This window comes from Phalangium opilio, unplaced genomic scaffold (genome assembly GCF_054372755.1).
Source record: "Phalangium opilio isolate 3A_F unplaced genomic scaffold, DU_Popi_V2 ptg000009l_1, whole genome shotgun sequence".
NCBI classification, from domain to species: Eukaryota; Metazoa; Arthropoda; class Arachnida; order Opiliones; family Phalangiidae; genus Phalangium; species Phalangium opilio.
Window position 1 is genome coordinate 12,166,536 of NW_028324146.1, and position 23,176 is coordinate 12,189,711.

The following is a 23,176-nucleotide window of genomic DNA, read 5'->3' on the forward strand; positions in this document are numbered from 1 at the left end:
TCAGAGATTTTATAAGCTCCTCGTTCCCGTTAAAAGGCCTAAACTCTCCACAACTGACTGCATTCTTGTCTAGCGTTAGCGAGGTTGAATCATAAGTGAAAAGAGTTAGGTGTTTGTCTTTCATCTTCACTCCTCTAGTAAGACGTCGAACACCCCACCCCACCCCCATAAACAACCAACAAATGAAGAAAGTTAGATAAAGGCTTATACCCTCTCAAAATGGTTGAAAACGGTTTCAAATTGTAAGAATAGTCTATAGCGCTAAGACGAGAGCCCTTCCGATGAATGTACGTAAAATTAACCCATATTAATACAATTAATTGAAGTTTTAATTAATCTATTTTCTGATTTACAAGAGAGTGCTATAATTTAAATTTGAGTATTTATATTCAGTACTTAATATAATTATCACTTAGATTGTGAGTGATAAGAAATCCCAGATTTGATGAAACTAAGTACCCTAGTTTTTGGAATGGTCATAGGCTTTAGGTGCCATTTGGTTATGCCAACAAGAACTCCAATTTACACGTGACTCTCAAACGTAAAAAACAAAAACATTTCCTCCATGAGGTGGCTGCTGTCACCGATGCAAAAAGCATGAAAATCATTCTGGGCTTTTTAAACCGCTACAGATGGACCACAACTATACTACTTCAGAATACAATCTTTCTTTGTCCATTTCTCCACGGTTTAAGTTGTCTGAAACTGGTGTGCCTTGTTTTTATAAAAAATCCCTATACATTTTTTCAGGTTTGAGGATTAATACCTTTACACAAGGAGGCCAGGCTATCTGGAGGACATAAGGGTATGCTACTTATTTACTGGATTTTAACCTTGAGGAAACGGTATGAATCCTCTTAGTATGAAAAATATGTATACATGGTAACAAACCTTCCTTAAGAAATTTAGCACTTCATTACGGAAAGTGTCACATTTATCGTCGTATTGTTACAAATGTTAAAGATTTAAAAAAAGGCACGTTATTTAATTACCTCCTTCAAAAGGGCTTCGGCTAAAGTTATTTTCAGCCGCAAATGCGTCAAGTATCAAACTTGTAATTAACAGGAAATAATGAAACATTTTGATTAATTATATTTCAAGGATTTTACTAAAATGCTTTAAGTTTCTCTTATTTATATAACAATATTATTTTAAAAATTAAAAAATATCAACTTTAGAAGTATAGTTAAAAATTAATTTTAGACTACTTTCGTAAAAATACTTAATTTTAAATTGCTTTACAACTCTACGTAATAAAATATTGTGGAGGCTAGTTTTGCGTCCAAAGGCTCATCTTCGGGTCTGAGCGGGTAAGATTATATTTCGCAAATTTGTATCGTCACGTGGTTCCATGGAGTGCGAAGTACGATTTTTTTTCCGAAGGTCACTAACGAAGCTTCCTGGAACGTCGTCGCAGTTAAGTGTTTTTCAAGTGCTTTGCTAGTTTCTAAAGAATCGCTTACATTAAATCCAATGTAGTTTATACAACTACGTTAAACTTTTATATCCCTTCGAGGCTCCGAGGGACGTATGTCACGAAGAGGTTCTGTTCCAGACGTCGCGGGTGTCTGTGTTTTTACACCCTTGAGGACCGCGTTCGCAGTTTTCAAATCGGAGCAAAGGTGTTCCCAATTTCTGGACCGCATTCACACTTCACGGAGATTTACGAAATTATATTTGTTAGCAATTGCATTTTATTCCAGCAGGCCCAATCTTCCGTGCTTTGTCTTTGACTGAGAAATGAAGATAGAGAGCGGTATACCTCAGCGATTAGAACCTCTACGTAGGGAGGCGACTGTCTATACTTCGACATTTGCACTTTTATGCGGTAATTGAGAAGCTCCGCCGACACAATACCCTAAGTTTCATCTTAATTTACCGACAATATTTACTGGCATATTATAGCTTTTTATAAGAGAATATATTGTGCCATAAAGGCTTCCATTTCAATATACTTTAGCAGTAATCATTTTAGGATTGTCAAAGGCAGGGTTTTTAAAAATTGCACGTAAATATTTTAGTACAGCCGTGTACACCTTTTACATTGAGTGACCGGCCCCTCGGACACACCAGACCAGCGATAAAAGTTTTAAATATTGCAATGGTATGTGTTATATAGGAGCAGATAGAGATAGTGAAAGAGACCGTTAAATCGTGACACGTACATGTTTTCAGCTGTTTTGTAGAATCGCGTACTTGCTTTACTTCTGTATGAAACAACGAGGCTGAAATATCCTGCTTGTGTCCTTCATCCTCGTGAGTAAAAACTAATAGTGAAGTACTTTAAACATCACATCCAACAAGTAAGTCAAACCGAATTTTCTAACGTTGTAGTTTAGAAAAGTTCATTTAAAAACAGTCATTAAGTCAATGCGTAGGATTGTTTTGAAAAATTTGATTTATTATGAACTACGAAAACATTATAGCGTATAACGGTTTAGAAAGAGCCAGAATGTCTATGCTGATGTGGAGTTTTAAAATATTTTTCATTTTATCTATTTTATCAATGTAAAAATATCTTAACAATTTTCGATTCTATAATACAGCAAAGAATCTACAAGTTGGTGAGTGTCTCCGAGTATTTTTAGTATTTGGCACGCGTTTAAGCAAAGCGGCACTCTTTATTGAGTGTTTCTTTAAAGGGAAGGTGGAATGAAAAATAAATTGACATATTATTAGTTAAAAGACCTAGCCTAGGTAAACAGGCGGAAAATATTGCAGAATATTTTTAAAAGTCAAAATAGATTTAGATTACATTTATAAAATTTGCACCTCCGACAGTATTGAAAAAATCTGTTGCGCGCTCAATGTTTTGCGCCATGCGTATCTTAGCACTTGAGATGCTCTACATCTCGCGCCATGTTTATCTACTCACTAGACACGTTGTTTGTCCTCTTCACCCTCCCTTAATTCTATTTCGTAGCGAAACATTTTTCAAAAGCGAGAACTCCCAAAAAAGAGGGCGCATCGGCCTGAGGATAATCGCGGAGATAAGATACAGAACTAGAAGAGGAGAGTAAAAAGTAAAAGTAGTCGAGGAAGAGTTGAAGGAAGTAGAGATTTTTCCCGAATGAATCACGTATGGAAGAAACCGTTTGACTTTAGCTTCTTAAAATCAGCCTTTAAAACAATAATCTCGGAAAATTGCCGTGCCGTTTCGAAGTCGACTGACCCGGTCCCTTCGATAAAGGCCACTTTGGTTTAAAATCGCGGAAAATTTGAGAGCCGCTTTTAGAGATTTAAATAATAATCGTGTATTCAGGATAAAATTAATGTTTTGTGATATATGAGCTTCAATAACAATGAATGTAGCGGCTAAGAAAATTTCAAAATTCAAATCCGTCCAGTGAAATGGCATTTTTATTTTTATTTTGAGATGGATTTTATACGATTTTTAAATTTGACGTTTTAAAATATGGATTATCACGTTCACCTTGCGTTGCTTTTATGATGTTATAGGCACCAGAGTAGAGTGCAACAAAATGCCGGTCGAGAAGGACCTTAAGCTATGCGACCTCTACGGTGAATGTGGGCGATACCAAATAGTATTCCTGTTGTGGTGTTGCTATATTTCCTTGACGTTTTCGTTAACGGTGTTGAGCGTAACTTTCGTAGCGCCTTCGATAAATACCACTTGTTTAATTAACAACGACACCGCCAATGAAGATTCCATCTCCGTCTCAGCTGATCAGTGCCACTACGAAGTGAAGAGTGAATCAGGAACTAAAACGTACCAATGTCAGTCTTGGAAGTACGACCACGATTTTTACGCGGAAGGATCAACTCTTACCGAATTGGTATGGTATTTTTTATAACTACTTACTAATGAAAGATTGTATTGGCGCAGATAATTTCTAATTTTCAACAAGGTCAATTTTTAAATGTTGGTTTGTTTCCTTTTGGAACTGGCAACTAAAATATAAGTCGGATGGGTGGGTATGTTAATTTAAGTGTATTCCGTTTAATTTAAACGTTTGGCGTACTGATTCCTGACCGTTTCTCAAATTCTTATAAAATGATAAATTTTACTACCGCTATACCAAGACCTGATATACATTAAAATGAAGCTTAAAAGCCATAAATCATATCAATAGGATATAGCCATACAGTTTACCAACTATTAATGGAACAGTACAGGTAACATAACGTTATACCTTAAAAGAACGGCCTTTTTCTAAAAATATATAAGGAAAAATATTAAAGAAAATTAATAATCTTTAATTAAAAAATAATTAGCATATAATTACCTTTAAATCGAGGACTACTCCACCGCTATTGCTTTATTGGCGTCTACTAAATCGAACCTCTTACCCCTTACCCATCTCAGCCTGTGAGAATTCAACCGATTCCTTCAGTGGTTCGATTTAGCAGACGCCACTGAACCCATGGCGGCTCAGTTATCCTTGATTTTAAGACTAATTAAACGCTAATTATTTTGTTATAATAAATAATTGTTTATTTTTTAAAATTTATTTTATATTTAGAAAATGTCCGTTCTTTTACCTGAACTTTTATTTAAAACAAATTAGTTGAAACGTGCGGACGATATACTGAGTAGAGGAGGCTATTCACATTCCGACCGGATTGTTTCAAGATGACCGTGGATTTGAAATATATTTGTTAGAAATATAAGCGAAACATCCCTGGAAAATATCACTTTCCTAGACTATCCTTGAACTGGACGTTGATAATCAGTCAGTCTCATTAATTTTACTGAAATAGATATAGAAGACTAGTGTTTGACCCTGTCTCCCAAAGACAAAGGAGGCCGTGTTCAAGTGAAAAAACTTTGAGGTTGAGGCCAAAGTCGTCTTCGAAAAATGTTCAGGTATTTCCTTTGTTCAGGCCAGAGCCAATTAGGGGACCTTTTGGGTATTTATCCTCAAAGAGTCCAAAATCCAGATGACACTTGACAACGTTTTGAGCTATTTAACTATCACCATCATACAGTGCGAAGAAAATATGGAGGGAAAACTCCTGAAAGAACATTTTGGGGCTTGAAGAATATTTGACATTATTGTAAGGGCCTCAGAAAACGCCTCGCCAAATTTTAACCTTGAACCTCAACCAGAAGTAGAAAAGAAACAGACTGGCATTCGGCCCAGGGAATTTATAAAAACAGATTTTAACCCGATTCATTCAGTGCCATACTCTATGACATTTACCAGAAACCAAAAACTGAAATGTTAACGTCGGGTTTTTTGGTGGCTATACATCTAGCTTTAACGACGATTGCTTTGACATCGTCAAGCTCTAGTTGAAGTACTTTCACACTTCAGCATTTGTTCAAGTTCAGGTGGCATATGTCCTTCACTTTAGTGAGAGATTCCATACAGATGTAACAAATTGCGAGCAGTGATATTTGTCTAAATGACAAAACTTGTAAATAATGAACCTATACTTTTAAAGGTTTTAAAGGCCGACTTCCATCGAAAAGAGTTCTAGCGAACTGAAAAACGAGCATCGAGACTAACAATGGAGCGACCGTGCCCATTTTCGAATCCCCGCTGGGGTAAAGATGGAAGGGTTCTAGCTAACTGAAGATACGCAATAGAGAGTTTCCTTCAGGGTAAAGCAAAAATTCGAGAGGAAATAAATTTAAAAGGATTTCTATTGTTCATCTTCAGTTCCCTAGAACCACATTGCACGGCTTTCAGATAGCGAGACCCCTTCCAACTTTTGACCCAGCGGGGCTTCGAAAATCGGCACGGTCGCATCATTGTTAGTCTCAATGCTCGGTTTTCAGTTCGCTAGAACCCTTTTCCGTGGAAGTCGGCCTTATATATGGTATCAGACAGTGGCGTAACGACGTTTGTTGGGCCCGCCCGCAGTCCGACAATTAGGGCCCCATCTTGAGTGTCGAGCTTTCAAAATGTATGAAAGCATCACGCACGAACGCCACTACTTTTCAATTTCGTAATTTATAGCAATGCGCCTTGTTGCCGCTTTTGACTAAGATTTCTTGCACATACATTGCTCACTCCCCTAAAATGTAATGCAAGGCCTCAACTATAGAGCTATTTCAGTGGGGGAAAAATTTCGTCTGCTACGAAAATTGGGCCTGCCTTTGAGTGTAGGGCGGACATTTTATCAGGGGCGTCGGAACGTTTTTGAACCTGTGGGGGCTGAGAATTTTAGCTGGCCTTATGTGTGTTTGAGAAAAATCCTTGAATAATGGGAAAGTTTGAAACAAAGGTGGACATGAAATCAGGGATGTCCTTATTCACGTACACAATCAAACAAAATGCAATTATAAATTTTGTTTTGATGTAAGCTGGGTAAATTCTACTGGTTTTATGTTTCACTTATTGACCCATTAGTCATTTTAAAAAAGAGAAACTTATAAGCATAGTCAAGTATTACGCACGGTAATTATTATCCGTTTCAACGTAAAAAATTATTTGCAGTTAATATCGAATAAATGAAAATTCACTTTGAGCAAGCACTATATGCAGCCTTTCTTTCGGGGGAGACTGTGAGAATTTACTCTGACAGTCAGGCCGCCTTGAAAGCGCTGAACCAGTGTCAGATAACTTCTCAACTGGTGCGCAGTCGCCTTGATCTGCTTGCGCGACTGGCGTCCTGCAACAGGGTCCAGTTGTACTGGGTGCCGGGGCATAGCGGACATCATGGCAATGAGCAAGCCGATAGGTTTGCTAAAAGGAAGCGAAGGCCAAGTTCTTGGGACCGGCACCGGTCGTCCCCATACGCTAGACGGAGTCTGCATGACAGGTTGACTGTCGTTCAAAATAAGCTCTGGCATAATATGGATGGTGAGGGCAAGAGACAGACGAAACAGTTTGTCAATGGCCCCTGCAGATCTAGGGCTAGGGACCTTTTTGCGCTCAGCAGATGGAATATTTGGCTGGCCACCGGTCTTTTGACCGGACACTGTCGGCTAAATAGACACCTCCATCTGGTGGGCCTTGCTGACGACCCTCTCTGCCGAACGTGCCGGGAGAAGGAAGAAACTCCTCACATACTGTGCGAGTGCGATTACTTCGCCTCACTCAGATGTGGAGCCCTCGCGGGTCTCTTCCATAACGGTGGAACAAATTCTACGCTACACCGCGGCCACAGGTCTCTTCAAGGCCTGAATATGAGGGTGCACAACATGCCTCTGGCATCGGTGCAAGGACGTGAGCCCCCCTCTCCCCCAATAATAATAATTCAATACTTTGGGTGTCTTTATTACTTGAAATAATTGTTAAATCAGTTCGTTTCGTTAACCACTCAAGAACAAATTTTGTTTTTTTTTGACATTTTGGACAATGTTATTGGTTAAATTATGTCGGCTGCTAATTTTTGGTGGTGGGAAAGGGTTGATCTCTGTTTTGACCGTTGACGTACAAAAGGCAGGATGGGAAATAAGGATTTTTTGAAACTGGACATTGGGCCAGCGAGCCCCCTGGCCTGGAATAAATAAACTAGTCCATGACCATTGACCAGGACGCGTCGTCTGCTAAAATAAAGAAGTGGATAATTAAAATAGTTGAGATAATGTCTGGACTCTGGTTACCCTTGAATTTTATTAGTGGTCAGGTGGACCACTGACCCCCTCCGATTTAAATTTTAAACTGGTCCAGGCAATTTTTAAACTGGTCATTTGCCCTGTGCCACCGCCTTATTTCCCACGCAGACAAAAGGTAATTTTTAAGTAGACGACACGGTCACGTGAACAACCGGAACTATAGTTTTTCCAAATTCAGAGCCGGTCCCTATTTACAAAGTTTCTGCTCCTCTGGGTATATTCTCTTTGCTCAAATTGAGAGAAGTGTCAAAATTGGACGATTTTTGCCTTGGAACATTTGTGAATAGCCCCTAGTGAGATTTTGAGAAAAAGCAAGTAAAAGTTACTCTATCGGCATTGTGGATCGGGCCTATTTATGAAAGGGGGTTTTGATTGTCTTGGCAGTGGAGGGTCTATTATAGGCCTAACCTCAGACCACCTACCCATGGACAGGCATCCCCTGTTAAACCGCGGTTTTCGAATTGAAACGCGTAGCACGCGCCCTCATGTGTCGGCGGGCCGTAATATATCTCCACAAGTGACACGTGATCATTTAAAGAGAAAAAATTCCTTTTTTGGCCAAGGCTTAATAATATATTCGTCTTATATATAACCCAGAGTTATATTTACTATACTATTATAAATATAACGTTTATAAATCTTTTATTAGATGAACTAAAAATAAACGAATGATAAAGGTTTACTCACTTTGGCACATTTATAAGATTTTTGGCATCTATTGACGCCTATTAGGCCACTGTTCTCGAGGGAGCAAGAATAAAGAATTAACATTTTTCACTTGAGTCTGTTTGTGGAGATGAATTTCCAGTAGCCGCCACGCTTTCGTCAGGCGTTACACTTTGCTAACCTAGCTCCCTATCCTCATGCCTGTCGATGGGTAGGTGGTCTGAGGCCTAACTCTGTCGAGAGTGACAAAAATATTTTTCACCCGGGGCCTAGCACTTGTCGAGAGGGGTGAAAACTTATGCCTTTTTTGTTTTTGAGCCACGGGGATCACCTAATCACAGCTGAATAATATAATATTTTAAAATCTATTTATTTTTACGGGTATTATTAACATTTATATTATTTATACTTTTTTTGGCCTAAATTCTGAGGGGGCTCAGCCCCCAGGGTTCAAAAATCGAGGGGGCTTGAGCCCACCCTGCCCCCGGCTTCCAACGCCCCTGCATTTTATGAGGGTTTTCTCTATGGGCAAATAGCATTGGTGACGTAGCCATTACCCCCTCTGAAATAGCTCTATTATGGAGAATTTTTAATACCAAAAAGTAGGATTCTCTTCGCCAAATTTTAGCATTATATTGGACCAGATTAATCAAATTATAGGATTATACAGGACTCATTAATGATTATATTTAGAGTGTGGATTATTTTTTTTTTTGAAAACGTAAGATTCTTTAAATGAGCGTTATATCGCACCTAGAACTAAACAAATGCTGAAAGGCTCACAAAGACGTACATTAGGATTATACAGGACTCATTAATGATTATATTTAGAGTGTGGATTATTTTATTTTTTTGAAAACGTAAGATTCTTTAAATGAGCGTTATATCGCACCTAGAACTAAACAAATGCTGAAAGGCTCACAAAGACGTACATTTAGATTTACTTGAAAAAGTGACTATACATTAAATGAAACGGTAAGCCAAAAGAGACCTAAGTGAGTGAAAATTACCAAATCAAGCTATTTAAAATTGTCAGGTAGGAAGAAATGTTTTCAGAGAAAACTCTTTCTTATAATTAAAAATATTTTAAAAGTCTGTGCTATAATTCATTTCTATCTTTGGGCTTAGATATTTAAATGAAAGGTCTGAGGCAAAATTCAATTGTGTTATTTGGAGTGCAGCTCTGAATGCAAAGTAATTGTTATCATTTCATATAATGACCTTAAAAATTCGTATAAATTAAATTATGTGAGAAGTTAAGATAAAAAAATCCTGAGCGAGCGAAGCGAGCTCCGCCATTTTTTGTTCTGACCAAATGAGATATAACTAATTCAGCGTTTAAAACGTCATACAGGTGGGATTTTAAATAATTACTTTGAAACCTCAAAAATATAGGACTTTATTGGACGATTTGTAAAATTATAGTAAAATTTATGAAATACGGGACAATCAGTCTATAAGCAAAATTTCAAAAGGGCCCCCAAAAGCCATGGGCCCGCCCGCAGTTGCGGGCTCTGCTCCCCTGTAGTTACGCCACTGGGTTTGAATAACGTCACAAACTATATAGATAAGATAAAGAATGCTTGAGAGAAAGCGAATCTGCGTCGTAGATATCGTGGTCAATGGACATTACAGAATGGATTCATTTACAGGGTGGTCAGGGGTTCAAATAAACTGTGCTTCCCTTAGATCGTTAGCGAGTTTAATAAAATATTAGCAAAAGCACGGTTACAATGTACAGGCACTCTTCCGACAGTTTGTTTTGGTAATGTCTTTGATGGCTAAAAATATACAATCCTCTAGTCTATTCAATGAAACTGAGGAATTTACATTAGTTTTCGCCATTTTCAAGATGGCTGCAGGCTGGGAAAAACATTTTAGAGATCATGCATTTATTTATTAAGAGCAATGTCCCAGCTAAACCGGTTCAGGCTTGTAGGTAAAGCGGTTTAGGACATACATTGATCACATAGTCAATCATGGTAATCTTGAGAACCTTTCCATCAAAACAACTTATTTTAAATTGCTTGGGCTTGGAAGTTGGTACTCTTAAATTTACCAGGAGCTAATAGCAAAGGGACTATGGTTGCCCATCAGAACGGTTCGAATTCTTTTAAGGCTATCATTTTAAAAGATGACATCATATTCAAGCCAAAAATTCATAAACTAGTAGTAAACTTGTGTGCTTAGTGTTAAAACGTAGTGACGTTATTTTGAGCTGTTGTTGTCTAGGATATATAGTGAATTGAAAGTTTTTCATAGTAAGTGCATACATCCTACTTACGAGTGACGAAATTTCAGCTAGATGGGTAAAGCTTACTAGCCTGGGCTTTGATTATCAGTCAGTCATAGATTTAAGGTTTGATTATTTAGCATCTAATTTTTTTCTTGTAGTTCAACCTTGTCTGCGGGCGTGAATGGCTGACTTCAATGGCAAACTCCATGAATCAAATTGGTGACCTCATAGCATCATTTTGTATAAGCTACTTTTCAGATAGGTACGTAAATAATATTTTTTGTTTGTAAGGCAAGGCCTAGTAGAAATTAATGTTGCTCTGAGTGACCAACGACGAAACTACTTCCATAGTTAATTCCGACCGCGCATGACGGTTTACTGGATAGGCCAGAAATCGGAATTGTTGGACTTAGTGGCCCAGACACCCCATTAAATTCTTTAATAGCTTCCGAGATGGAACTAAAAGAGCTCAAATTATTTTACATTTATAGATCCAACCAGATAAAATAACATTAAACGAGCGAACTTAAACTCCTGAAACAAAAGTGTCAAAAATAAAGAAAAAGTTGACCTTTGAATTTCTGATTTTTAATGCTAGGGCTGCCACGCTCAAAAATAATTTATTATGTTCTTTTACATTGGCCTTTTCCATGGAGCTAAATAATGGTTTCTATACTGTATAAGTAAAATCACAAGGATAATAATCAATATCAAGGTCCTATTTCCAGCTTTTTGCCGTAGCTTCTAGATCTGTAAGTTCTGACGATGAGCTCTTTACATTCCCAACCAAGCTCTCGTGAATTGAGAGAGAAAATTCTAAAATCTCGGCCACGGCTGTGAACGAGCTTTTGAAGCAGAGCTTCACAGCGGTGGAGATTCGAACTAACGTAGGTGGGGCTCATTTTAGTCGTAGAAAGTTCAAGCATGCAGGGTTCATCCACGTGAAAGGTTTTTACATTTTTTACGGCGACGGCGCATCGTGTGGCATCCTAATGTTTTTTAAAGACGGTATTTAATTAAACATAATGGATAAATCAGAAGCCCTAGGTAAAGAGATAAAAGATTTAAGCAAAATTCGAAATTCATATTAAAAAATACGTTCCGTTATTTAAACCCGATCCGCCAAAACAAAGATCTCCGTCTCCCTATTGGCCGAATAGCTCATCACGTGCGGAACCAACCTCCAATCCAATAATTGTTGGAGTTTCGTGCCCTTTAGGGGGTGATAAATTTATTTAGGGAGACCCAACTTTCCGTTGCAGACTTTAGTTGGGGCCGAGAAAATAATTAGGAGAGAAAAACTTTGGGTGTCAATTGCCGTTTACTCTACAGTAAATACGTTCGGCCTCACCTTGGGATGTTAACTTTTATAACACTCGAGATGAGACGTTCGTCAGCGAGAACCTGACACACAATACCCTCATTCGTAAGCTGGTGAGATACCTCCTTGAGGTTGGTTATTCACCTTGTGGTGAAATGTATTGCAGTTAGGTTTCTCTAAATTTTATTACGTTTGGGCAGTTTGCTAGCAGCTCACGATAAACTGCATTAAATTTTGTATTATTTGTTCTAGCTTCACTTGTTAGGATTAAATTTAGAGTCGCTGCACTTGCACCACAGTTCAATGAACTTGAAAGTTTAAGACCAAAAAAGTGGTAACCTCGAGAACACACTGTGTCCATGTCGTTAAACATTTAAAGTGTTAGTAAACCGTTTTTTTTAATACTACTTATTGGATTTATCGAACTTATAACTTCAAAAGTACACATATTTAAAACTTTATGAAATTCTAAATACCGGTTATTTTATTACACCGAAATGAAAACCAAAATTAAAGTTCCCTAATTTTTGATAGCTCAAAGATGTGTCGATTTTAGTCTGAGCTCCATTTTTGACTGCTTGAATGCATTGGTTTATTATGGCTGGCGAGTTTCGTTTATGATTCAACCAACAGACCGATAATTCCTCTAACCTCTCCTAAAAAACAAGGAGATAATCTCCTAGAGCGATTCTACTACATTCTACTTTGTAAGCCTTGGCTGCGTTATCTAGCGGCAACTCGGAAATACTATTATGTTATGAGAGAGAATACCTACCCTCTAATCAAGCCTCTTATACTCCAACTACGAAAATAATTACCAACTTGAATTTGTTTGGCGCTTATTTTTCCAGCTGGTATTTTAAATTAAGTTTTAAATATATGCCAGCGTAAATTTCAGAAATTATTATTATTATTATTATATACTATAATGCGCAGACTATAATTTCCTTTTTTACAAACGTATATTATGCACTTTCTTCCCCACTACATATGCGAGATGCGTGTGTGTAGTGGGGGAAAATAAAATGTTTTGAGGGATTTTATTAACAATCTGGTTAAAAGTGCTTACTGGCACATTAACTTCTCTTGTTATATAAACATATTTTAATTAGATTCGGTCGCCGTCCTGTGGCAGTTTTGTCAGTTTTACCCGGTATGGTGGCCTACGTGATATATCTGGTTAATCCATCAATGGAATTATTTCTATTCGCTAAGCTTTTGTCCGGATTTTCTGGAATAAGCACAAATTACTTGGCATTCGTAATTTGTAAGTCAAACCGTATATTTGAGTAATGAAAACAAGAGTAAATCAGATATCATTATCATACTCGTGGCAAACGGGCGTGTAAGGATTCCTAACACGTCCATCAGTTTTTCATAGAGCTCGGCATTTTCGATCAATTATCTACTTTATTTTCCATACCCGAAAATTATCCACAGAACTTACGTGTTAAATCGTATTATAATCCGCAAATTTGTTTATAAATAATCGGTTATCCACCAATTTGTGGATAATTGATCGAAAATGCCGAGCTCTAGTTTTTCAGGCCCGACCCAAGCCCGGCCCGGGATTTTGAATTTTGAATAAGTCCGAAACCCGGCCCGAGTCCGAGTATATAGTTGGTTTTTCGGCCCGGTCCGGCCCGGCTCGTTACATGCATTAACATAGAACGGGCCGGCCCGACCAGAGTCCTGCCGAGCCGGGCTTTCCACTTTTGAAAATTGTATCGGGCCGGGCCGGGTCGGGCTTTTAAAATTTTGGAAATTAACGGGCCAGGCCGGGTCGGGCTTTTAAAATTTTGGAAGTTAACGGGCCGCGTCGGGCTTTTGTTCATTTTTCAAACTTCATTCTCATTAAATCCAAAGTTCAAATGAAAGATAACTTAAAGCAAAGGGCGGCTCCGTTGATGCCCCTGAAAGATGCCTTTTCTGCTACACGTTGGCTAAGCTTGGCAAAGGCTAGTTAAACCAAAGGCCGGAACCAATGGTACCTAGTGCATTAGGTCTGATTGGTTCCTGCCTTTGGCAAGGTAAAATTCGTGTCCAGAAGATTAGCCAGCATGCTAGGGGTGATAATGGAGCCGCCTGTTACTTTAAATGAGTATAAGCTTCTAAGAACAGATGTAACGAGCAATTATCAAAAGAAATGAATAATACACGACGCTAAAGCAAATATGAATTCAAATAATTGATTTTATGTAAAAAAATATAAAAATTACAACTGAGCTACGTGTAACGGGCCGGACCGGGCCGGACCTGTTCAATACATTCAATGTGTCGGGCCGGGCCGGGCCGGGCTTGGTTAATGCATGTAACGGGCCGGGCCGGGCTTGGTTAATGCATGAAACGGGCCGGGCCGAAAAACCAACTATGTACTCGGACTCGGGCCGGGTTTCGGGCTTATTCAAAATTCTAAAACCGGGCCGGGCTTGGGTCGGGCCTGAAAAACTCGGCCCGTGCAGGTCTCTGGGCCCGACACATTGCATGAATTGAACAGGCCCAGCCCGTTACACGTAGTGCAGTTGTAATTTTTATATTTTTTTTTCATAAAATCAATGAATTGAATTCATATTTGCTTGAGCGTCGTGTATTATTCATTTCTTTTGATAATTGTTCGTCACATTTGTTCTTTGAAGCTTATACTCATTTAAATTATCTTTCATTTGAATTTTGGATTAAATGAGAATCAAGTTCAGCCCGGCCCGAATTTTGAAAAATGAACAAAAGCCCGGCCCGTTAATTTCCAAAATTTTAAAAGCCCGACCCGGCCCGATCCAATTTTCAAAAGTGGAAAGCCCGGCCCGTGTAGGACTCTAAGTCGTCCAATATTATTATTGTAACTTAGGAATAATATCACAAACGACCTCGTCACCGTACCGGTATAATTACCAATGTTTGGGTATGTCGATATCGGCCTTGGTGATTTCCTAAAGTATTTAACTGTTTTTTTGCTATGATATACTATCATGGAGATAATGTCACGAACAAATTAAAAATATATAGCTTTCAAGCTATTAACAGCATTGTAGAAACTGACCATAAACATGTACTTGAACTTTAGCACTATGGAAGAAAGATGTCAAAATTAAGAGTAAGAATAAAGGGGCCTTGCATTAAAGAATGGTCATTTTTAGGGCCAAATAACTTGCATTGATCCAGGCAGGGTTGTTTGATTTAATCAGTTGGATTTAAGTCAAGTGATTTTTCTAAAAAAATCATTTGATTAAAATCAAGTATTTATTGTTATTTTTAAAAAATGTTTTCTAAGAGTCAAAGAAATCGTTTAAAAAACTTAACTTGAAAAGGCCTATAATTAAAAACAATCATGGTTTTGGCATATTTTTAAACTTTTCCCAGAACTCCAGTTTGTCTTGCCAATCGTGGTCGATTTTAACCGAGTATGATTCGAAATAGGCTAGGAAATGAAAAAGTCAGCAAGCTAGTCTTCTCTTACAAGCATTTGAATAGTAACAATAAGAATAACTTTGTAGATAACATCCAATAGCTGCTTAAATGTCATGATTATTTTGCTTTTGGTTCATTTTGACTCAAAAGTTTTCAAGTTGTTAATTTACTAACTAGTAGTTCAATAAAAATAAAAAAATAAAATAAATCAATAAAAATCAAAAAAATCAACAACCCTGGATCCAAGGCTTCCAAATAGGTGAAATCGGCCCTGAAATTAGAAGCAAGAAAAATAATCTTACACGCAATTTTAATTTGCTATTTTCCATTTAAGCATTTATTTTTCAACTCCTAGTTTAGCGAATTTAAAGAAAGTGGTAGGCCTATTTCGACATACACGATTTTCACTTAGGCCTATTCATGATTTACTTTTGTTATTGGTAGACATTTGCGCTATAGGTTTTGTTGTATAATCTAATTATCTTTATTACACAGTGGTGGAAATGATTGGCGAGAAATATCGTGGTGCATTCGGTATAATTAGCATTAATTTAGGTTGGACTTTCGGGTACATGGCCCTTCCAGGAATTTGCTGGTTATTGAGGAATCAGTTCTATTTTCAAATATTCTCAGCGATAATGTGTAGCCCACTTCTGCTTTCATATTGGTAATTATAAATAAATTTTTAAAAATTGCGTACATGGTTTTAATTGTCTACTAAATTGCGCTTCAAAAAGGATTGTACCAGAATCTGCACGTTGGCTTATTCTTAATAGCAGAATGGATGAAGCCTTACAATGCGTTAAAAGAATCAAAACCGTTAATCATGGAAAAGGGTTTGACGAAGAGAAGTTGAAGAAGGACCTGCAAGTCATCGAAGGAAAAATAAAAGTAAACATTCCGATTTCACACTCGTGAATTCTCATTAAAACATTTTATTCTGGCTCAAAACGTGTAGTCGAGCGCCATTACAATAGTGTTTAAAAACGTTAACAAAAGTAAACTGACTAGTTCAGTGACTCACACCAGGTACAGCTGTAGATTATTTCTTACATATACGTCAGTAACCTAGAGTCACTGGGTCAGATTCAGGGTATTGTTCTCTTTGAACAGGTCGCCCTTTGCTTGTTGAGGTAGTGTTAATGCTTGCTTATTCTCACCCGCCCGTTGTAAAGAAAATTCACTATAGTTTTTAAACTACTTGATAACAAACACCTTAAAGTCCTGATTTATCGCATCCGCTGTAGGCCTTTGGTCTGAGACTGATTATTACAGTGTGAAACATTTACAAAATAACTTAGTGGCAGTAAGCGTTGCCAACATGTCGTCAAAGTCACCTAAGAGGTTTTGTTAAATGATATCTAAATATTTTTTACAGGATTCGACCAAAGAATCTTCAGTTAAGCCAAACTTTTTTGACTTATTCAAAACTAGTGAAATGAGGAAAAGAACTTCAATTATGTACTTTGCTTGGTAGGTCGAAATAAAAGGTTTTTTCTTTGAAATGTGAGGCTCATAACAATAAAAAATGGTGTGTTTCCAAGAGACTTAGCTTGTTATTTGTCAAAGTTTACGTGGAAGCAACCCCGGGTCAATAGGTAGAGTGGAAACATCCGTATCTTTATTGTTATTATGTTTCTTATTTTAAAAAAATTTAAATGCTCTTTTGAAATTGAAGGTTCACCGTAGCCCTCGTGTACTTTGGAATTTCTATGAATGCCGGGATATTGACCGGGAACGTCTTCTTAAACTTCTTCTACTTGGCCGTGATTGAAATACCCAGCACCGGATTGGCTATTTTTGCAGACAAATACATGGGAAGAAGGCCGTTATTAGGACTTTCAATTTGCGCCACGGGAGTCATGTACATTATAACATTAGCAGTGCCTCAAAGTAAGGGAAACGCACGGTAAAAACCTTTGAAGATATTTAACATCATAACTATAGAAGACTATTCAACACTTCCCTGACTTACTGTTGTTACACCTACGTTTTTCTCATTTTGGAATAGAGGTGATGAATCTGCGAGGAAAGCGGTTAGCTCTACTAGCTTTGAAACTCTATAAACTTGTCATTTCAACCATGAAATATCCATGTTTCATTAGCCTTAGTTTACCTTTGAAGACATTTCCGTTAGGGCTGTCTGCTAACTCTACTTTGACTTTGTTCTGTACGTTCTTACAAGTCCTACTCAAAAAATGACTAGGGGTATATTGTTTGAATATATTTTCGCGAGATTTTGCGGTCAAGCACATTATTGCCTGACCTTTAAGCTTCAAGGGTCTTAAAAAGCCGTAAATAAAACCTTGACTCGAAAGCATCGAGAAGAGCGCCATTACAATGACGTTTAACAAACGTTTTAAAAGAAAACAGACGCTCTCAGGGACGCCCACCATGGATGCTCAAACCAATTTCAAACGAGTTTGCACTCTGGTTGATAGTTCTGCACGTCTTTCGGTAATTAAACGCCATTGTGATGATGCTCTACTCTGTGCACTCAAGTCAAGGCTCAACGACTTATTATGATCATTCACGTGGCTTAAATTGACACCAACGTCTTGAAGGAGAAATGGATGGAGTGGGAACCCCCATATCTGTAACGTGTCAAGTACCCCCACCTACGGTACCGTAACCCTCCCAGCATCCTCAGCGTATAGGTAGTGTCATACAGTACGGAAACGTAAAGGAGGCCACCTTTGTCTTATAATTAGAAGCTAATTCGCATACAATTTGAATGGCTCTACGCGGCAGCAGTAAACAATCGCCTACCGAAGGGTAGGGGCGTGCGCGAGGCACACTGGGAGAGTTTCAGTGCCCATCATCATCTCCAAACAAATCTTACCTAATATATTCCTGCTAACGTTGAGCGAAAATATATTGTGCTGCAGATGAAGTAGACAGCCATAATTGAAGCGTATTCTCAGGGCCGGATTAAGCAATTTTGCACCCGGGGGCCGAGATAGTGTGCGCCCCCTTATGTCGGAAAAAACGGAACAGCAAATGTCCCTAAGGGGGAATAGTTAAACTCAATGCGCCCCCAACAGGCCTTGCGCCCGGGGGCCAGTGCCCCCCTGCCCCCCCCCTTAATCCGGCCCTGCGTATTCTAGTGCGAAGTTGTCGCTTCGAACATTCAAGAAAAAGAGTTGCAAATATAGTATTACAGCAGTCTCTCCGGGCGAGTCTGACCTTAGCTTAACAGTCGTTCCCATATTAGTCATTTCAGCAGCGGAAATGTCACTATGACCAATACAATTCGTGAACTTATTTCAAGGTCTATTGAATTTATCCTTGAAGAAAGTAGCTAATTAGTTATTGCGTTTTAGGTTTCACCAGCGTTCAAATAGCGTTGATAATCCTTTCAAAACTATTCGTCTCGGCTAGTTTCAACTTTCTTTACGCATTCACTTCGGAATTATTTCCAACGTCGATTAGAAGCATCGGCGTTTGCGGGGGAAGCGGCGCTGCCCGGATAGGATCGATTATAGCTCCGTTCGCCGCTCAACTGGTACTGTTGTAATTTGAAACTGGCGAAGATTCTGGGAACCAAATTCTTTTTATGAAAAATAGGATATTTTTTCTGTTTATAAAGGATATTTTTTTCTGTTTATAAGATTTTTTGATAAAAATTAGGTTATTTATATAGAGATACAATTTCTTATACAGAGGGTGGTTCTGATAAGTATGTCATAAATTAAAAGTGGTGTTCTGTGGGTCAAACTAAGTAAAAAGTGTCAAAGCTGCTTGGGATCTAAAACGTATAGGGTCGAAGTAACGGGCCCTCAAACATTGGCCCCTAAAACAACGAATTTATCACTCGTTTGGAGTACAAATTCCAGAGTGCCCATCTCGTTCAGATAATTTCAATAGCCTTATCTAGCAGAAGTGTACTTTTAAAGGTGTGTTTCTAAGCTGAAAATGCAAAAGTTGTTCAATGTGCAATAGCAAAACAGTGCACAGTTTGAGCAATACCTCTATATAATAACGTTAACTTGGTAAGTGTAAAATGAACTAACTGTTAACTGCCGTGCTATTACTATTACTCTTTAAACTACTCTTGCATTACCAGCTTAGGCACACTTCTACTATTAAACGTACAACTCTGAAAGGCTCATTAGCGTTCTTGCATTGGAGGCTATTGAAATTTTCTAAACAGGGTAGGCAAGCTGATATATTGTACTCCACATGTGAGACAAATTCCTTGTTTTAGGGGCCTCCAAAACTTAATGTTTTAGACCCCGTATACTTTGACACTTTCACTCAATCTGACCAATACAACACACTTTAAATGATAACATACTTATCAGGATTTTAAAGGAATTATAGGACCACTTGCTTTCCTGAAGTTCTTGAAACTAGCTTTGCCAAAAATAAATTTGTTATTGTTTCAGACTCAAATGACCAATATCATGGTTACTTTTGGAATATTTGGAAGCATAAGCATTTTGAGTGGCGCCTTGGTTTTTTTTCTGCCAGAAACAAAGAACAAACCTTTACCAGAGACGATTGACGACATAATTTCTAAAGTTGCGAATAAACCCCAGGTAAGATTTCTTCAACCGCATTTTGTAATTTTATTTACAAAGTATTTTTAAATTTAGAAGGAGGATCGGGTTAAGACATCGAATGTCCCTGTAATTCTAGACGCGTCGTCTCTCTGAATTTAACGACTATATTATTTCATTTTTGGAGGATTTTAGCCATTTTTTTAAATAAAATTTATTTGTTAAAATTAAAACTTTTCTAATAGTCATGTTGACTTGTAAATTACATTTTATATAAAAACCCAAACATTAAAACCATGTATCTTTAATCAATAGAATTGTATGCGCAATGACTAGAGATGCCCGATAATCAACTTTGTTTCCAACTATATAACATTTTTTTTTGTTGCAAAATTTTCTTAAAATCCGTAACAAGTTAGTTTTAACTCAAAGGTGAAAACTAATATTCGACAATGTATCATATAATAAAATTAATACCAAATCAGCCATTATATTTATTGTTTTTCTATTTAATTGGTCAATAGACGTTTACCATTAGACATCAAATATTACATTACATCATAGAAGTCAATGAAGTGGTAATAAACGTGGTTGACGCGCTTAAGTGATAGACTTATAGACTTGCTTCTTTTGGGTGGGGGGAACAATTTATGAACAATTGTGGGCTTTGATAATAAGGAACATTTAAACCGTTTGTATAATCTCAATAATCCGTTATCATGACACTTTCAACCTCGATATAAGACATTTAACATAACAAATATGTAAAAACGATTTTTCCCCTGAAACAATTATTGCATTATTGACATCAAAATAATCTTAACCTACTAAGTCGAAAAATTTTTTAAAATGTGAGAGAATATATTAAAATAATTTATTTTCCATATTGATAGAACGTTTTGTACGTTTCACATTCAGTAACAATAAATCCACAATTATGTTTAGCAATTAAAGTACATATTATCTTTAATTGATTTTTTAAGCTAATGTTAAAAATTATCATGAATTTATTCGCTGAAATGAATAACTATCACTAGCATTACCGTGTAGTCTTCGCATACATTATTAATACAGATGTCGTTTTTGAAAACCTCTAATCTCTCAATTGCCCGCGAAATTTTAAACCCAGCAAAATTTTGAGATTGAGTGATTTGCTTTGATAATTGAAAATCACGAAGATTCTAATCTTAGGGAATTGTTTGTACTTGTAAATTTAAAATTACGTTTTTTTATCACTTAGGAATGTTACAACATGAAATATTTTATCACATTTTAAAATTAAGAATAAAAATAGGAATGTTCTGTTGTGACATTCCTATTTTTAAAATGAGATTAAAAAAAAATTCTACAAAAATAAAACGAATAATATGGGTTTTTTATTCTTAAATTCCTTATTTTATATTTAGAAGTTCAAACGATTCTCTAATACTCTAATAATACTTGATTTTCTATTATCTAAGCTCATCCCTCAACCCCTTAAAGGGAGGGTGAAGTCAAAAAGCAAGTGATTTCTTATTGATTTTTATACTAATTATAAGACCATTCTGCATAGTGAAACATCCAGGAAATATCTCCGAATGATTTCAAAATTCAAATTAGATTATGGTAAATTTAAATAAAGACATTCGACCAATCGACGCCCTGCCTTCTTGTTAACAAAATTCCATTTGCACGCTCTACATCTCGCGCCACGACTGTCACATCGCGTGCGACTTTTATCAAATCTCGCGCTAAATTTCATTCGGCATGGAGCGTGCCACGAAAATTTGGTTAACAAGAAGGCAGGGCGTTACGCGATTGGTCGGAGGTCCTTATTTCAAATTATCCATGAAATCTCAACCTAATTTCAATTTTAAAATCATTCGGAGATATTTCCTGGATGTCTCACTTTGCAGAATGGTCTTACAATGAGTAGAAGAATCAATAAAATTCACCTAATTTTTCACTTCACCCTCCCTTTAAAGAGGGATTGACCATCGCCTACACCCCAGTTTTGCTGGGTTTCAAATTTCGCGGGACATCAAGGTTCTAAAACGCGTCCCAGGCGCACGCATTCTTCGAATTAAAAGGTACTGAAAAAATTCTCGGAAAAGGAGCGGGCTGTATTATTAATGTTGGTGAAGGTGTAGTCCACTGTCAAAAAGCGAGTGAAACTCGTGTAACGTAAATTTTACGAATTTGGGCGTGCCTTTCGGTTTCTCGTAGCAGACGGCATGGCTCTGTTGAATATTGCTCTAATGTACGCGAGCTGCTCGTGCTATATGATGGCCGCGCAGCTTCAGTCCGTGAGCGCATTATTCGAGTGGGCTATACTACCACTTAATAGGCTCATTCCATCGCCGAGAAAGCCTACAGTGAATAAATTCATGATAATATGTGACATTTTTACACCAATTTAAAGTACGCAACGTACAACAGTTTGTAAAGTAACATTTGATCTGTTTTCGATTCTATGATCGTTTTTAACATCAGTTATCGATATGAGAAACAACAAATACGAGATTAAAGCGGTGACAACACCCATAATGAAATTCTTATCGATCACGACACATTTTAAGAACCGAAAATTCAAGAAACAACTATTAATCTTAGTGAACAAGTAATTTTCCTCGACCATTTCGTAAACAGACAAATTATTCTTTTTTGACAAAACACGGGTATGAAATGCCGAAGTTAACAGACCATTTGAAGCACTCGCTAATGTTAAAGAGGTGAACAGAACGCCACCACACAACAGTGGCTGCAAGGTATCTAAAATAAGTGCCATAATACTTGCTAAGTCCTTACCATCTCGTAAGTAATTAATAATATTTGGGACGTTAAAACAAAAACACGAGATCCATTCGGTTAACCATATTAGTATTAAAAATTGGAAAGTAGTGTCCAAAGTTTGGACCGCATCCAATAAATTGCTATGCTTAAATGACAAAGTTGCAATGTCAGTGCTAGTCGGAATTAGCTCAGAAAAACTGCGAATATTAATTCTAATACATTCAATTGTAAATACTAATGAAACTTGCACGCCCCATGCCAAAAGTAGAATGTAAATAAAACCAATGTCTTCCAGTACTAGTATGAAATACGTTAATAACCACGGAGGTTTTAAAAATTGCCAATTAAACATCGTAATTTCCACCGCAACTTCAACTGTTCCCGGATTAAACAAATTGCCGAAGTATAATATGAACAACAGTACTAATACAAATAGTTCTATCAAAACCGCCGAATTAAGAATTCTAGATACTCGCATTTTATGACAATTAACATTATCCGAACACAAATTTAATATCTTGTAGAATTGCTTTATGGTATTGCTTTGATCCAGCAAACATAAATTTATTATATAACAATACGCGCATATACGAATAATGAGTGCAACTGGGTCAAAGATATCCCTTGCAGGATGACTAACGGCGTAATGAATTTTGTTGGCGATTAGAAAAAGACTGTAGAAACTTATAATCGCAAATGTCACCCATTTTCCCACGGTTAATCGTTTATATTCCCTTAGTAAA

The 23,176-nt window shown here is 37.3% G+C and overlaps 1 protein-coding gene across 6 annotated transcripts; it reads left to right on the forward strand.

Annotated features, from left to right (window-relative positions):
- The first annotated feature begins 252 nt into the window (after positions 1-252).
- Positions 253-20,150, forward strand: LOC149714392 (solute carrier family 22 member 3-like). Of its 6 annotated transcripts, none has more exons than XM_089849084.1 (12): positions 253-2,104; positions 2,176-2,303; positions 3,460-3,797; positions 10,592-10,695; positions 12,867-13,021; positions 15,655-15,826; positions 15,897-16,050; positions 16,538-16,632; positions 16,838-17,052; positions 18,483-18,664; positions 19,548-19,700; positions 19,758-20,150. In XM_089849084.1, exons 3-12 carry the CDS (start codon positions 3,483-3,485, stop codon positions 19,815-19,817), a joined length of 1,605 nt encoding a protein of 534 aa, XP_089705210.1. In that variant the 5' UTR covers positions 253-2,104; positions 2,176-2,303; positions 3,460-3,482; the 3' UTR covers positions 19,818-20,150. The 6 variants fall into 6 exon arrangements, with proteins under 6 accessions (XP_089705210.1, XP_089705208.1, XP_089705207.1 ...); XM_089849082.1 differs by having other exon boundaries at positions 253-1,310; positions 1,384-2,104; positions 2,176-3,797; XM_089849086.1 differs by lacking the exons at positions 253-2,104; positions 2,176-2,303 and adding exons at positions 4,530-4,694; positions 4,759-4,828 and having other exon boundaries at positions 3,673-3,797.
- The last annotated feature ends 3,026 nt before the right edge of the window (positions 20,151-23,176 follow it).